Genomic DNA, 17,446 nt, shown 5'->3' on the forward strand with positions numbered 1-17,446 from the left:
CTTCTCAAAATCATTTAACCCTATAGGAGAAATAGCCAAAACACCTACTTTCAGGTTCCTGAGAGGAGGAAGCATGAGAACCTAAAGAAAAATCATGTACAGATTTTAATGCAAGATCAGGATTGACTGGAAGTGATGTGACCATGTTTTAATTGTTCTTAAAATTGTGTTTAAAATATTTTGTTAGGTTCTTGTAGTTTGGATTTTAGAGTGCCTTTTTGTTCGTAGTGTGAGTGAGTGTTTTCTATGCATTATGTTCTGCATTCAGCATTCACTTAATTAAAACTATTCAATGATTTTTAAATGTCCCACTTCTAAAAGATTTACAGCCCTTTCTACTTAGATGCACACTGTAGTTATTCAGTTTCTATGGAACTAGTTGGTTATCTGACATACACACATTTAAAAATTTTGTATAATAGCTTGTAAAAGCAATTCCTTTAAACCATGGGGCATAAGGTGATAGAGCACACTGGAGAATATTAGTCTGTTCTGGCATAATGTGTGGACTCCCCGCGTCTTTTCCGTTCTCCCTGCACGGACACATTTTTGCTGATCTTTGCACAGGAACTAATAACATTTATCATGTGTGATTGTCAAGAAGACAATGGGGTTTGTGGAGAGATGCATGTATGCAATAAAATGCTGCTCATATAAGTGGTTGAACTTTCACATTTAATTTTATGTAGTACTATCACGTCAAATCCACATTTATACATTTGATGTCTTATGAAATAGCCACATATTAGCAAACATTATGACAAATAAGCAAATATTAAATATAAAATTACAATGAACCACATCTAGGGCCACAGTTGTTTTGTCATTTTCTTGATAAATACATGTAAATAAGGTTTCGGCATGTTAAATAGAAAAAGCACTTTAAATATTTTTAAATAATGCTTATCTCTCTGGACCGATAAAGCCAAAAATTCCGTACTGCCTGTCAATGTCCTATTTAGTGTTTACATTCAACAAGGCCAGTGACCTCTTGTGCCATATGTATTTCTTTCTCTTCAATCTGGAAGGCAATAAATCCCTATTAATTCACTCTCAGATTATACACATGGCTTATATGATAATTTAGTAATTATTTATACACTTCAGGCCAAAAGTGCGCAAGCAAGCACAGCACATGTACAATGACATTTTGTCTAACTAAAAAGAGATTGGTCTAAAATTCATTGGCTTGCAGTGATGTGATTATTTTAACATGCTGTGTGGAAAAAGCCTTCATTGTCTCTTTAACAACCCTTCCTTGCACTCTAATTTACCATACTTCATTTAGTTTTTCAGGCACATTAGAATGTGAGATTACATATGAATGACTGTTGTAAAACAAAATTTTAAATGCAAAAAGCAAAAACAAATTAAGAGACAGTTAGACTATTACTGCATACGTTAAGCTAGACCTTGTTGTCTTAATTATATTATGGTCAGTAATTTTGTTTGTTTGTTTGTTTGAGCGGGGGGGGGGGGGGTTTCATGCTTGTTTTTTGCTAAACTAATTTTGCTTTCAAACTTTTGGCATGTAGTATGTGTTTGTGGTTGAATGAACATGTATTTTTGACAGCTTATCTAAGCTGATTTTCATCAGGCAATATGTGTTTGGGTGTGTATCCCAACTCCAATACATTTGGGCAATGTTTTAGTGTATTTATCCACATTAACCCTTACACTATAGGATGTGTAAGTGGTGTATGTGCAAGAGAGAAAGAGAGAGCGCGTCTTTAGACCATGCGGTGTGTGTCCATGGGGCAGCCTGGCAAACGGAAGCTGTCAGGCACAGGGCTGTCAAGTTTGCAGATGATTTTGTAAATGGACTTTTTCCAGCAGGGGTCAGCATCACGTCCACTCTGGATAGCAGTGAAGAACTCCCGTAATGCCACTTCAGACACCTCCACAAACCTTTCCGGCACCTGCAAATATAACGGATACTAATGCACACACACCCACTCGATTGCATTCCTAAAAATGCAGGAATATCTCACACCCTCAAACACACTCTGACCTGGTAGTCATTACTCTTATTGTAGTGCATGTTCAGAATGCGAAAGAGCTCAGAATTTCGGCTCAGACGCAATCCCCTCTCTCTGGCTGTCACAGGACCCTCACGAGCTGCCTGACGCGCAAATCGTTCCATCTGAATGTAGAAGAATTCCCGGAAGTTACTGAACCACTTAATGAGCTGAGAGGTGACGCAGCGATTGAACTATGGAGGAGATAGACAAAAAGGCAAAGTTAAATCATGACTTACATGAACATATGTATATTACCATAAAATAAAAGCACACTAATACACTAGAAACTATGACTGATATATAATACTGTTAATCACAACAGGTTTACAAATATACTTGAAAGAGCTTTTATTCAGTGGAGTATTAAATTTCTTTTCCTGTACATCATGATTTACAAATATAGTAATTGCTAGAAAGTATTAAAAATGCCTGTTATAATGTTTTGCATCAGAATTATTGTAGAATCACTTTCCCATGATGATGACAGAGCACCTTGACATCAGGGAAGTAAGTCTTGAGTGTGTTGGAGCTGGGGTAGCGTGTGTAGAAGAACATTAGCTTGGCTTTCTTCAGATGACATGGAGACAGACCCTCCTGGGAGTTCAGTTCGTTAAGGAAATGTGTGACACACAAATACAATTGGACAATGACACAAGTTAAATAGAAAATTAGGGCACAAAGATTTTAAGGAAACAACATTGATATCTGCCTGGCGTAAGAGTGAGCTTTTTATCCAGGGCGTTTTAAGTAAACCACTAAAATGTTTTATTATTTTTCATAAAATTATTGCATTGTAGTTGGAAAAGCATGAGTATGAAAAACACAAAGACTTTTTTGTCTAAATTCCTTGTTAAACCTAACAGAAATATTTCACTTACTAGCACCAATAAATTATGCTACCTTCATTATCAGTAAATGTACAGTATTGGTCAAGCTTTATGAATATATATATATATATATATATATATATATATATATATATATATATTTTTTTTTTTTTTTTTAATAGATAAAAGTAAAATAATGTTACAACCTAAATATAATCTAATATGTAAATCATCTACTTTTTTATATGTTCATTTACATTTTTACATTTTCAATTTTTCACTTTCACCAATTCTTAAAATACTAACATTGACTTTTTTTTTTCTCTTTTCTGTTTAATAAAGGATATGCCCCCAGGACCAAGATATAAAGCTGAATCTCCTCCATCAATTCCAACTCTCATCCCCTCATCTCTTCCTCTATCAGTGAGAGATGGATTTAACTGGCCAAGCAGAGGTAAGGGAGGGAACGTGGGATTGTGCGAGCGAAAGTCCATAAAGGGTTCACTGGGGAGCCCGTCTTTGTGAAGCGGCATACTGGAAAGAGAACGGGTAAAGAGATGCTGCATGGTGTAATGGAGAAGAGGCAGGGGCAGTGGTGGAGGGTTTGGAGGGCAGGATGGCAGGAAGGAGTCTTTGTTCCTTGGTGGTAAGAGTGCAGAAAGATGGGGCTGGGGTAAAAGGGGTAAGCTGGGGTTAGCCTGAGGGATGAGAAGGTTCTTATGTCGGCCTGGAATTAGAGGGTTCCTTTTATCGTGAGGTTTTTTTGCAACCAGTGGCAGTGCTTCAGCTTGTTCTGTCGTACCACCAGGCACCCCAAGCTTTTGCTTCTTTTCATGGTTTGGGTCTAGTGCCCTAGTAGTGGGAATCTCCTGGGCTAAAACTGCAGTGGACGGTAATGTTTGGTCAGTTTCAGCATAGAGATGGAGAACCCTGTCAATGACCCGTGCCACTGCACTGGACAGCTCCTGCTTTAGAGCCTGAGCAAATTTCTCACTGCCACCTATGTTTTCCCACTCTCCCTGCACCAGACTGCACCCGAGCCACACTCCACCTCCGTCCAACTCCATGTCAAGGTCCAAGTCCACAGGGGTTTCAGGAAACACCTCAGAATTCTCATTCCCTGAACGTTCATGTTTTTTATTGTTAGCACCCAGAGGAGGATAAAGTCCACTGTCAAGATTATCCTCTGTTTCTCCTTCAGAGAAAATCTCTGCTGTCTCGTCCATCACTCCATCATCTCCTTCTCCTCCTTTCTCTTCATCTACATGATGTTCTCCATATACTTGCCACACTTTGCGTTGAAGCTCTAGCAGCTTCCCTCTGGTTTCCTCTAGCTGGAGTTTCAGCTCATGCCGTTGCCGCTGCCTCCCCTCCCTGCTCTCCTTCCTCCGTCCTCTTTCCTCTACGCTCTTGTCTGCTCTTACCCATTGGGCTACACTTCTCCTACCTCTGTGCCCTTCTCTTTCCGCCTCTGCCTCTCTCTTTACCGTATTGTCCACTCTAAGCTGCTTCACTCTCAGAAGGTCCTGACTCCAGTCACCAGAACCTCGTCTCCTATCCCCAAGCCGGTACTGCGGAATTGGAGTTCCTCCTGGAGCTGTTTTTCTCCCAAACCTGTCTGCATCAATCTCCTGTTCCTCCTCATGCGCTGGCAGATCAGAGAATAAGCATTGTCCCTGCCTATATCCACCCCACCTCTGGGAAGCACTGTTGGGGTGCAAAAGAGGAGAAATGATGGGGCCAGTGGAGGTGGACTCTGGTGGACTATGGTACAGGTCAAAGTGGCACACCTGGGACGGCTGCTGCTGGAAAAGATCTGACGGGCAATCCATCACCCCTCGACTCCTCAGCCTGGAATTCTGGACATTGAAATTGCTTGTGTCAGTGTTTAAAAACCTGCATGTGAGCCTCTCTGTGTTATCTTTGTCAGCAACATCTCTCTCTCTCTCTCTCTCTCTTTCTGTTTCTCTCTTTTTTTTTCTCTCTGCATGTGTGCGTTATCAGCTCATGGACAGCTGTGGCCACTGTTTATTCAGATTGTTGACTCTATATCCCTCATCCTTCTCTCTCCTTTGCTTTCTCCTCTACCACACACATAGAGACAACGAGAAAATGTAAATATTTTTAATGAGATTACTATAATGCACCAACTACAAGCAAGGCACCAGAGCTATACAGAGCAAAATGGTGCATCGTAACTTGTATAATTGTTTAAGCTCTGAACGAGATTTAAACTGTTTTTTTTTTTTTATTAAATCACATTTATTATATTATTATAAATCAAATTGTTAGACATTGCTGCGGTGTAATTTGTATGTATTATCTACTCAAATGTCACAGATGGCATGCGATTATTAGGGCTGAATGGCAAGCTGTTTATCCGCCATGAAGAATGAAAAACCTAATAACCTACTAATAATATTAATAATAATGTCTTCCCGAGAGTAATTACGGACTGACGGGGAAAGTAAGTGTTTCTAGACATCTTTCAAGACAAGTTTCCTAAGCGGTGTATGAGGTCTAATCATGTGAAAGTGTGTCGTGTTGGGCTACTCCGGATTCCGGTGACCGTGGCGCACATTCACACACAGATAACCGACCACAGCTATGTCTCAAGGGGAAATAAACAGGTTTCACTGGAAAACGGAGGGCAATTTTAAAAAACAAATTGCAAGGATAACTTACACAACAGTGGAGGTGAAGGCGTGCCCGGGCGGTCACTTTGAACTCTGATATCCTGGTGGTGTTTATTCCTGGAGAGGAGACCGTCACCCTGTGGCCATGCAGAGCAGCAGCGCAGAAAGTGCCACCGGGTTTCCTGCTGCTGCGATCCCTTCCGTTTCCCAACCGCGCGCGCTCTTACTGTCCAGTGGGCGTGAGGTGTGAGGGAGGGGACTGGCCGTCAGCGCGCGCGCACGCACGCACGCGCACACGCACGCGTAGGGATATACTCCAGCTTAAACCGTTGTTCTTTCTTTCTTTCTTTCTTTTTTTTGTGTTACATCTATTACACACTAATAATAAGTTTAGAGCACATGATCACCAGCTCTTTTGGTTTTTTGTGGAAATTTGTGTTGTGGGGCTAAAAGTTGCTTTTGCACAATATCTCATTTATATTGCATATCATATTAAGTCCTATGCCGGGATTAATGACATTAGATTCATACTGCATTACCAGGATTCATTATAATCAGGCTGGTGAAAATACAGCACTACAAAAAGAGAAATATACATGAGACTGGCTGTGATTCATTTTCTGTGCAAAACACACCTCTTCAGGAAGACAGAAATTACTGACTCTTACAGAGGCTTGTAAAGCATGCAATAATTATAATAATAATAATAATAAAAAAAAATGGAAACAGGGGGTACATGATAACATTAGTATTTTAAATGATGTTTTAAGCCTACATGAGATTAAAGTCTGCATGAGTAACAGAGCCCTTAGTGCCTTCAGATAAGCAGATACCATTGCAAGGGTTATAAAAAAAAAATACCTCAGAAAATTCCAAATAATTAATGATTAGACAACCCATGACGTGATGTCCATTTCAACCTTAGTCTTGCCTCATCAATGTGGGTTAACTCTATCTATCTGTCTATTTATTTGTAGGAATTTGTAGTGTGATAAAATATTTCGAGTGTTGCAGTTGCCACCCATGTGGCCACACCCCAGAGCCAGTGTCTCTCTAGGTTTGGGGTAAATTTCCATCAGTCACTTTAACTGGTTTGGCTGTCAAAGTGTCACATCATTATCATGTTCCCAAAACACTCTGAGGTGAGGGCCAATTACAAACTAACAAGGAGAATTTAAAACCCTCTGGTTGGCCAACTCATTCAGATGCTGCTGCATTGACATTTGATTCCATACCAGCATTTAGTGCCGCACAATTAGCATATTTTTATGGCTGTGGCAAGCAAACCTCTTCATCCTACTATGTGAAAGTAGTCATGTTATCTCTATGCCCTTGCTTATTTTCATGCTCCAATCACTCCACACCTTTCCTCCACTTCAGGGACACCAACCGGGGGCCCACGATCACCGGCCGCCACTGTTGTTATGGAAACAAGAAAATGTGACACAAAGCCTTTTTAATAAAGAGAGGCGACTGCTAGATCTGAGTAAAAAAAACATATGAATAAATTAAAAAAAAAAAACAATAGTAGAGAAAAGGTTAGATGAAAATAGAAAATGACAGCATAGCACACTCATGCAGGCCACATGCAGCAAAAGATAACACGAAGTCAATCCTTTCTTTTCGTCCTGTGAATATTTATGTGGTAAAAATACAAAAATCAAATGTTTGTTAGAGTCCTTGGTTTCACAATATGATCAATTATCTAACCCCCTTATGGGTTTCAAGCTGAAGGCTGGATATGCCATTCAATGGTGACAACTGCACATAGGAAACTGAATCCTTTGAACGGGAGCCAAATGACTGACAACATCTCTGTTAAAATTTATGAGTCATTTGAACAAAGCACAGGGAAATGCATGTGACTGGACTGTGTTTTAGCCATTTGTGCACAGCATTATAAACTCCCCATGCTTTTTTTTTTCCACAGTATGAGGCATAATGAAAATGCTTCATTTGAATAAGTCATGATCAAACATATTGCAGTATGAATTCAAATGTGGCTGGAATAAAAAAAAATTGGCAGCCAGAAGGAGAGCAAGAGAGAGAGAGAGACAGAGAGAGAGAGATTGGCGAGGGTCGATGGACTGCCAAAGTGTTTGCCTATTGATTCCCTTTGCGAGAAAGTGGATGTGCACTCAAAACAAAGCCTTGGGCAAGGTGACAGAGGGAGGGAGTTGGAAAGAGTGGGAGAGGTAATAGAGATGGAGCACAGTAAAAAAAAAAAAAGGATTTCACTAATCCTTTAGTCCTATTTAATCATTTGTAAATAGCAATTAAATAAATAGTAGAGAAACATAATGTACAAAAAATGGGTGTGTATGTGGGATTTTTTTCAAGTGGTACATAATAATCTTTAAGTATACTGAATCCCTTTTAAGATTTGGATGCATGGTACTTGTATTCCGCACAACTCAATGTAACAGTAATGAATCTGTGTGTCCTATTCTAGGTTACATAGAAACAGTGTGTGAGGGAAAGATTTGATTTTGAGCTTGATGTTTTAGTGCACTTAGCAGAGCAAACTGATTCTTTGATCTTTGACCACATGACTCCTACGGTGCTGTGAAGAACCTTACTTACCGTGATGCACTGTGGCCCTCTCGAGCTCTCACTCCACACACACACACACACACACACACACACACACACGTGTGCTAACTCACGGAATCTTTTGCCTTCTCTTTCTTCTACACACACACACACACACACACACACACACACACACTAACTCACTCTGCCGCTCACTCTCTCCACAGCACTCAGGATGCAATTATCCTCTTTGGCTGGAGTGTTTTGATGGCATAATTGCTATGGACACTGACGAGAGAGAGAGAGAGAGAGATCGGCAGGAGAGAAAGAGAGAGAACGAGGGATGGGAGAGGGATGGAGAGGGGGACAGTGGCACATCGAGTGCTGACACTCTCAGCATGCTAATGCCAAAACACAGTCCACCTCCCCGTTTTGTCTCTTTGTCTCTTCATCCATCTCTCTATAACTATACACACACACACACACACACACACACACGCATGCACACGCACACACAGGTGCAATAACCTCTCCATTCCATTCCACATCTCTCCACTCTCACAAACACTGAAGCACAGCGAGAGACAGAGAATAACAGGGGTGAAAAAAAAACATCAAGGGAGGGAGGGATTTTCCATGCATGGACAATGAAGAGATGATCCCGCTCATCCTCTATTCATACCTGTGTTCTGTGGTCTGCTATCTCTTTTTCTCATCTATTCATCCTTTATTTTACCCTCTGTCCACAAAAGAAACTAGGGATAAAATACTGCTTAACACAGTATGTGTATCAGTAATAGGCTACCTTTCTTTACATGAATGCCTTTAAGGGGAGTATCAAATTCACACAGCGGATAAGTCAAGATACTTTTAGTGTCTTTTAGTTTTGACCTGGAGCTACAGTTTATGAGCTTATGAACTGAAATGATTGCATTCAAGCATTTTTATAGACTTGTTTAGAGTGTATATAAAAGTCAAAATAGATAAAATCAGATCAAGTTTTAAAATGTCTTGTTTTGTTTATTTTTTTTCTCCCCAAATACTTTGTCAAAAGATGTCAGATTTGTTTGTCCAGTTAACTCTTAACAAGTGTGACATTTGCCCTGCAGATTGATGCTTAACTGGTGGCTGTTGGCTTCATTTATTTACCAGCTGCACTAGCCTTAAATAAAAAAAAAATGCATCAAACATGACCTGATAAATTACACTTACACTGGTAAGACAAAACTGTGAGTAAATATTATAAATTAAATATTAAACCACATAAGTTAGTCCATACAAACAGCACATTTTTAACACGGTGCATGATGAGGACACCTGGTGGTACTTTCAAACAATTACACTCAGTCACTTTTAACATTTTTTGCCAAAAGAACAGATAATCAGAGACATTAGGAATATTAACAATAATTCCGTTAAATAAACATACTTTAAAATATAGCACTGGATTAAAAATATTCAGTGTTTTCTTAAATTATATAATGAAAAAGGAATGGAAGTCCACATCAAGGGAGGACATAGTGTTGAAAACTTGTGCTCATATCATATGCATAGACCTGTTGGAACTTAGCTACTGTAGCTAGTAAGCAGATGCAGAAAGATAAAAGTGAAAGTGTATGTGAGTCTTTTCATGTGTGTTTTAGGTTTGTTGAAAAGTAACACTTTTGTTATAGTAAAGCATGTCTGAAGAACGTTGAAGAGGTATGATATTCTGTGTGTGTGTGTGTGTGTGTGTGTGTGTGTGTGTGTGTGTGTGTGTGTGTGTGTGCATGCTACGTGTTATGATGCTGAGTAGGAGTTTGTGAAGAGAGCAGTCGCTCTGCATGCTCAAGGCACTCAGCTACCCTCCTCTTCACTGCATCCCTTTGCTCAGGATCCACATCTCCTACAGAGTGAAGCACAAGGTGTTAGTGTGTCCTGAGCTGCCCTGAACAAGATAGGTAATCACAGTTAAAAAAGGCTCAGGGCCTAAAATTTAAATCATTTAAACAGTTTAAGAAAAGAAGATAAACTATCTTCAAAGTTATTCAAGTTACCTAGACTTTCTTTTCCCTATTGTTTTGCATGTGACCTAGTGTCACTGAGGCTTAAGGTACAAGAAAAGGTCAGATACGTCTTGGTTAAAGGGTAACACAAAACATCATGACCTTCACATTGGCTATAACCTTATAGGTTATACAGACCACATTCTGTATATACAGCTTCTTCAAAAGCAATACAGTACTGTGCAAAAGTCTTGAGCCACCTTTCATTTCTTCATATTTTTCTTCCAAGGAGCCAGACCTATTAGCCAGTATTTTTTTTTTTTTATAGTATTGAGGAATAGTTCTCCAGCCTCCCTAAAAGGCTTTTGGGCTCTCATTTTAGTCCAGTTCCTGTTCCTGACCAGTAGAACAGGAACTGGAGTAAAAATGTCAGTTTATATGAGCATAAAAACCATCTATCTTAAGGTATGTACCAGTGAAAACGGGTGCAGATGATGACAGATTATCAGATCAGTGATTGGTATGCTGGTGATGCTAAACGCTAAGTGGTTGGAAAAGGCAAAAGAGAAAATGTGGTGGCTGCTGAAATGGTTACATAAATTTGGTTACAATGAATTTCATTTCATTTTTCCATATGAAAAAATAAGTGTGGCTCAAGACTATTGCTTAATACTGTATGTGTTGCTTTACACCGTTATAATAACTAAAAGTGTTCTAAAGTAGAACACTACATTAACTAAAATACAAATAACAAAACAAATATCTAAAATGTGTTTTGTGAGAGCTAACTTGCAGTAAAAAAAAGGTTCGTTTAAAACCTTTTTTTTATTGTACCATTTATCAAAATAAAGAAAATCTTGACATTTTGGAGGTACTGTTCATAAAGAAAACTAAATCTTTTTTAAAGTGATTTTTAATCATAAACAGATAAGACACATATTTGGTCTTATTGTATCTACAAACTACAGATGGATTTCTGACTGCTGCATTTACTGCAGAAAAAAAAATCAATGATCAAATCTTACTCATTCTCTATCTCTTCTTTCTCTTCCTTACCTTGGACTCCTTTCATGAGGATTTCAACTGCTGTTCTGTATCGCATTATTGCTGTGCTGTGGTCTCCCTCTTTCTCACTCTCCTGGGCTGCAGTCATCTCACTGGTTGCCTGGACCACATAGTCCAACTCGTCACCACACACTGCACCATCCTGAATGGTCAAGTTGAGCGACAGAAGCTCAGAGTGATCAGGAGGCCCAAAGCCCTGATCTGAGAGACACGATAATACCAAACTAAACATATAGCAATACTGAAGGAATAAGTCTACTAAAAAAAGAGAGATTAAACACCTTCTTTATGACATGGATCAAAGATGGCTAGGTCATCGCCTGAGATTATATTTCAGGGTATGTCATGGATAGGGTTCTAGATTTTTAGACTAGACTTTCGTTCTCCGAAAAAATACATTTGTATACACCATTTTTGGGAAACTAAAGTGCAAGATGGATAGCTCTACAGAGGGTGGTGCGATAATACCAAACTAAACATATAGCAATACTGAAGGAATAAGTCTACTAAAAAAGAGAGACACCTTCTTTATGACATGGATCAAAGATGGCTAGGTCATCGCCTGAGAGATGGGGTTGTGCATTATCTAAATGTTCCTCCAATACGCAGTCAAAGAGTGAATCAAACTCCTCTGACTGATCAGCTAGAGATCCAGGAGGCTCAGGGCTGGGTACTGCAATCAGAAATTCAGAGTTAAAAAAAAAAGTCCTTTAGTCAATCAATATGACAAAACTGAAAGTAACCAATCTGAATTAATTTCTGATAAAGTTTACATATACAAGTTTGTACTGATAAGTATCTTTTTCTTATGTTTCTAATTAATTAATAAGTAAGTAATGGCGAAATTCAGAAATGAAAACTCTCTACATAAAAATCCCTCTATTCATGCCTTCTGCTAGAAACATTATTGCAGAAGTTTTGGCACTTGCAGCCACTCTGGCAAAACACTGAAAAGGTTTGTTCAACATTTTTTCTTTGACTTATAAGTTATGTTCACATACACACAAGACTTCTGTTTATAAGCTTGAGATAAGGTGTACATGTTCTAATGGAAAAGGGGAGTTATATAAATTAAAATTTTATTTGTCACATACACAGTACGATGTGCAGTGAAATGCTTAATTCTAATTCTTCACATTTTCCAGCTCCTTGTTGGTAGGAGGGGTCAGAGCACAGGGTCAGCCATTTTCACGGCGCCCCTGGTGCAGACAGTGTTAAGGGCCTTGCTCAAGGGCCCACAGCAGCAACCTGGCGGAGCTGGGGCTCGAACCGCTGATCTTCCGATCCGTAACTCAGAGCCTTAACACCCTGAGCCACCACTGCCAACAGTGTTGGCTGGAAGGAAAATATGTGGCACATATCTTTAAATCTTTGATTACAGAATTATATTTCAGGTTATGTCATGGATAGGGTTCTAAATTTATAGACTAGACTTTCGTTCTCCGAAAAAATACATTTGTATACACCATTTTTGGGAAACTAAAGTGAGCATCTTGACAGGAAACAATGCATCCTGGTTGGGGAACGGCACCATGCAAGATGGATAGCTCTACAGAGGGTGGTGCGATCAGCTGAGCGCATCATTTGCACCGAGCTCCCAAACCTAAAGCGAGTGGTCGTGAACCAAGGCTAGGAAGACAGTGAATTACCCGAGCCACCCTGAGAAATGGACTGTTTTCTCTGGTAAAGTCAGGAAAGCACTTTCGCTCCCTGAAGGCCAACACATAGAGACAGAGGAAGAGTGTTTTCCCACAGGCTAAATAGATCGAGTATTTTATTAATCCCAAAGGGAAGTTGTATTATTGGCTATTGGCTATCTGGGGCCTTAACTAGAACACCACAAAGGACAAAACTTATTAAATTTGCTTTTGTTGCTTTCACACAATAAACACTAACCTTACTTGCTATATTGCACATTTTTTGTTTGCACTCTGCACATACTTTGTACATTTCTTGTGCTTGTTTGCACACTGTTTATTTTCACATAAAATGAGGACCAACTTGCACTTGGTCCTGGACAACCACACTGCTGCTCACACACACATCTCATCTCATAGTCCATGTTTCAATCATACTGCAGCTATCATACCCACACATATTTTATTTATGTAATTTGTAGGCAGGAGAATCACCAGGGACCAGTCGATTCAATATTATTACGATACTTGTGTGCTATCAAATTTAAGGTTATAAAAGTATCACAATTTTATAAATATCCCAATTCAATATACTTTTTAAAGGGTTTGTTACAATTCTAAACAAACTTAGCAGACAATTTGATCTTACCACCCTACTCCTACCTGCCTGCCAATGTGTGAATAGTTAAGAGTGGATCATCTGTAGCATTTTAATTCTATTAATGTAAAACAAAATTACCCTTTTTAAATTTGTAAATTTCCAGCTTATATTTTACTATTTTTTCACTTTCATTTTTATTTTATTGAAAATTCTATCATATATGGTTGTGTATTTGACAAATAAAATTAAAATTTGATAAGGTAAGAATAAATTAAATGGTTTACAATGACTACGTATACCTATGTAAAATGAACTAAACGAGGAAACGATGTGCCTTGTCTTTTCATTAAGCCTGGGTAGCTAATTTCTACAGACTTATTTCCTTCCACAAAAAATAAAGAACTTGCATAAGCAAATAAGAGCAAACCTCAATGTGCTAAACAATGCTGCTGTCAGATTCTTTATTTTTATTTTGAAGAAACTATGAGTAGGTTACAGGAGAAACAGCTAAAACACATCAGTCTGCTCCATCCATATAAAACACTTAAGATAAATAAATCAAAAGGGAAGCACCTGTGATTGGTTGTTCTGTGCTGAAATTCACTTCTGCTTCCTTTTTTTCTTCATGACTCTCTTGTACTGGGCTGATTTCCATGTTACTGAGCGCCTCCACCGCCATTTCAGGCTCGCCAAACTCCTTTTCCACCAAAGTAGACTCCAGTTCCTGGGTCAGGATGGGAGCCTCCGTCCCTGTCTCCTCTTCAGCTCCCAAGCCAGTGGCTCTCTTTGGTAAAGGGATGAGAGGGGGAGGTAGAGATGTAGAAGAAGAGACACAGGGATCTAATGGTCTTCTCACCTCTCCTCCCTAAGACAATAGGATAAAATAAAAAAATGACATCACTGTTTATCACAAAGCTGATGTCTGTTTTTTCAGACTATGTGTTAATGCATACAAACATACCCACACATATATAACATTAAATAAATAATGGTGTAAGGACTTTCTTTAAATGAGTGTGTACATGTGTATAGGTGAAGGCAGGTGCATGTGCATAACTGCATATGTATAAGCATGTGTGTCTGACCCTGAAGAATTCTTTGAGCTGAGGACTGTTGTATAATGCAGGGATGTTTGTAGTGAAGAGCAGCATGGCTTCAGCTGCATTCCGCCTCTCCTCAATCACTGCCTCATCAAACCGACCTAAAGAAGACAAAACTGATCAAACAAGGAAAGGACAGGGAAAAGACAAGGTAGCATGTGTGCACGTATTTAAAACTTTGAAAAAACAAACAGAACTTATTGCCACAAAATGTTAAATATTTGTGCAAGAATATTGGTCTTTGATTTTTTTTTTTCGCCTTTTTCTCATCCCTGGGCCATTTGCAAAGTTAAAATGTCCACAAAATACTTTTTTACAGCTTTTATTCAGAATAATTAAATGAGTCAAACTATTTCCTCATGGTTTGTTGAAGTTAAGTTTTAACTAAACTAATAATTAGGCCAATGCAAATGAAGAAAAGAAAAATGTGTGTGTGTGTGTGTGTGTGTGTGTGTGTGTGTGTGAATATAAAGGGGAAAAAAAGGAGGAAATGTCTGGATCTCATTTCAAGTTGGACTTTGACATGTTATATTAGACTGCAGCAGTAACTTTACCTGAACACTTCCCCCATGTGAGGTTAGCTGTTTTGAAACTCAAAATTCAAACAAATACAGCCTATCCCTTCAGCTGTTCCATTGTCACACCCTTAGAACACATGAAAACTATTGCCTAAGACATCTGAATATCATCCTAAATCCCAGAGCTTTCTAAATTAACAGACAAGTAATTATTGTAGTTCTTGTTTCCTCTCCTCCCATTAAAAAAAAAAAAGCAAGGATACTTTAACATCAGCTGTCAAAACACATGAAGAACTTACCAAATAGCTGTGCTCGGGGAAATGGAGGAAACTCTTCCTGTCTTCGAAACAGGTTCCTATGAGTGTAAGCCAGCTCTCCATGCAATTTCTTCAATTCGGTGTACCTTCTCCAAATCACTACCTACCAATGAAAACCACTTCAACTTTTAGCAAAGAGGTCTTTACAATTGCTTTAAAAGTGCTACAATCAGACCTACACTTCATGCTGCTTAGTGATTCTTTACAATTAGATTAGTTTAAACGTCAAATTACGGTTTATTATTTTTTAAATCTTAATATTTCCTTCTGCTTTTTAAATACTTTAATCTTTTTGATTAGTTTTAATATTTTACTGTATGTTTATGGTCTTTTACTATGTCCGTGATTGATTTTTCTGGAATGCACTTTGTAATGCTCTATAGAAATAAAATGTACTTCACATTCAAGAAAAACACTCAATTCCACATTTTAATGATACACTTTAAGTCACACCCTTGTCTTTTTGTGGATGTTATTACCACATACAGTATTTATGTATTTAAGCTCTTTACATAATAACTGCTCTAGAAATCAATCACATCTGTTTAAAGCACTGCAGAGTCATATCATTATCAGCATTGCTTACTTCCTCATATTAGACACACTGAAAAATAATTACCCAATAAATGTCACTAGTTAAACAGAATCATTACTCACTTCTTTCACATCCTCTGGTCTCTTCTTTGATACAAACTGTTGGAAAAGGTAGTATTAGTATTTAAATATTACTGCAAATACAAAGCACCAGAAGAAAGTTGATCATTACTTCATCTTCATTCATTATTAGTAGTTATAAGTGATTCGTAATTTTTATTTATCTACAGATGTTGTTCATACTAAGGATATGAGGACAAAGTGCATTCAAAATCTTCATAATAAAATCCATCTAATCTTATCTAATCTAAACCTATGACCATGAGAGGAGGCAGGCACTTAAAATCTGAGTAAAAAGGCCAAGGGCAGTCACAGGGATAATCTATCTCATGCATTGTGTCACGAGTTTCACTGAGGCACAGAGCCAACACATGACTGTTAATGACACTTTTCACTTAATTATCATCAACTTCTTTAATGTGTCTCCACACAATAACTCAAATTAAACCATGTATATTCATTACATCCACTTATTTTTAAACCAAAACCAAGTTAAACACTTGGAGGGTCCACATATCAAAATCGGGCAGGGTGTGTGTGCTGAGAAGCAGAACACTTATGATAAAACAAACAAACATACAAACAAACAAACAAGCAAACAAGCGCGCGCGTGCGCGCGCGCGCACACACACACACACACTCACTCACTCACTCTGCTAGTTCACTGGCCTACTACTAACCCTCGCAGTCACTTTATATTCCGTGTGTCCTTTCTCGTGTGTGCGTGGCTCTGTAACGGTGAAGAAACGGTAATATTCCTCTTTCTTAGTCCTCTTAGCCATTACAAAATATTTAAGGCGATATACAGTAGTACAAGCAACAAAACTGAATCTGTTTTATCTGCTTCATACGTAAAGCTAGTGTTTGGATTTTTGACAGTTACTTCCGGGTTAGTGACGTGTTCTGTGACGTCGCCGATACGGAATAATTTTTTTAAACGTTTGTATTTTTTTGCAATTTGAAACATTAATATAACGTTATAACATTCAGATGTAACTATGTGTAGTTAGACGTTCGCAGAATTATTCGTTCCAGAGCATTATAATAATAATAATAATATTTATATAATAATAATAATTATTATTATTATTATTATTATTATTATTATTTAGAATATATATTTCTGTATTTTATATACGTTTACAGAATTTACATATTTCTCACGATTTTAATCTTTTTTGCAAAATATAGATACAACATTTTTACTGTGTACACTTCGACAGTTTTATTTTTCTGAGAATTGCAAATAAAAATTTATTGCTTTGGACTGATACAAGAAAAGGCCAAGGGAAGCATAAAAGACATATTATACAACAATCAAGCAAAACATTATGACCACCTGCCTAATATTGAGTATGTCCCTCTTTTTCCTCCAAAAAAAATGCACTGTGTGTTCTGACACCTTTCTGTTGGAACCAGCATCAATCTTTTCCTTTAATTGGATTGGACTACACAGGCAAGGCTTCACTCCCCATGTGCATCAGTAAGTCTTTGCCACACATGTTTTTCCTTCCTTGGGACCATTTTGCTAGATCCTGGTGAACACATTGGGA

At 38.3% G+C, this 17,446-nt stretch overlaps 2 protein-coding genes across 2 annotated transcripts; both read right to left on the minus strand.

The window, feature by feature from the left end:
* Positions 1–654: 654 nt before the first annotated feature.
* Positions 655–5,705, minus strand: prox3 (prospero homeobox 3). Its single transcript, XM_053491310.1, has 5 exons — positions 5,534–5,705; positions 3,196–4,707; positions 2,514–2,621; positions 2,012–2,212; positions 655–1,919 (listed from the first exon to the last, which is right to left on the minus strand). The coding sequence occupies exons 2-5, from the start codon at positions 4,678–4,680 to the stop codon at positions 1,731–1,733; spliced, it is 1,983 nt and encodes a 660-aa protein (XP_053347285.1). The 5' UTR covers positions 4,681–4,707; positions 5,534–5,705; the 3' UTR covers positions 655–1,730.
* Positions 5,706–9,237: 3,532 nt separating this feature from the next.
* On the minus strand, positions 9,238–16,788 carry snx15 (sorting nexin 15). Its single transcript, XM_053501634.1, has 8 exons — positions 16,574–16,788; positions 15,897–15,932; positions 15,222–15,342; positions 14,390–14,505; positions 13,878–14,169; positions 11,590–11,739; positions 11,058–11,267; positions 9,238–9,901 (listed from the first exon to the last, which is right to left on the minus strand). The coding sequence occupies exons 1-8, from the start codon at positions 16,673–16,675 to the stop codon at positions 9,789–9,791; spliced, it is 1,140 nt and encodes a 379-aa protein (XP_053357609.1). The 5' UTR covers positions 16,676–16,788; the 3' UTR covers positions 9,238–9,788.
* Between the last annotated feature and the right edge of the window lie 658 nt (positions 16,789–17,446).

Source organism: Clarias gariepinus, chromosome 1 (genome assembly GCF_024256425.1).
Source record: "Clarias gariepinus isolate MV-2021 ecotype Netherlands chromosome 1, CGAR_prim_01v2, whole genome shotgun sequence".
NCBI classification, from domain to species: Eukaryota; Metazoa; Chordata; class Actinopteri; order Siluriformes; family Clariidae; genus Clarias; species Clarias gariepinus.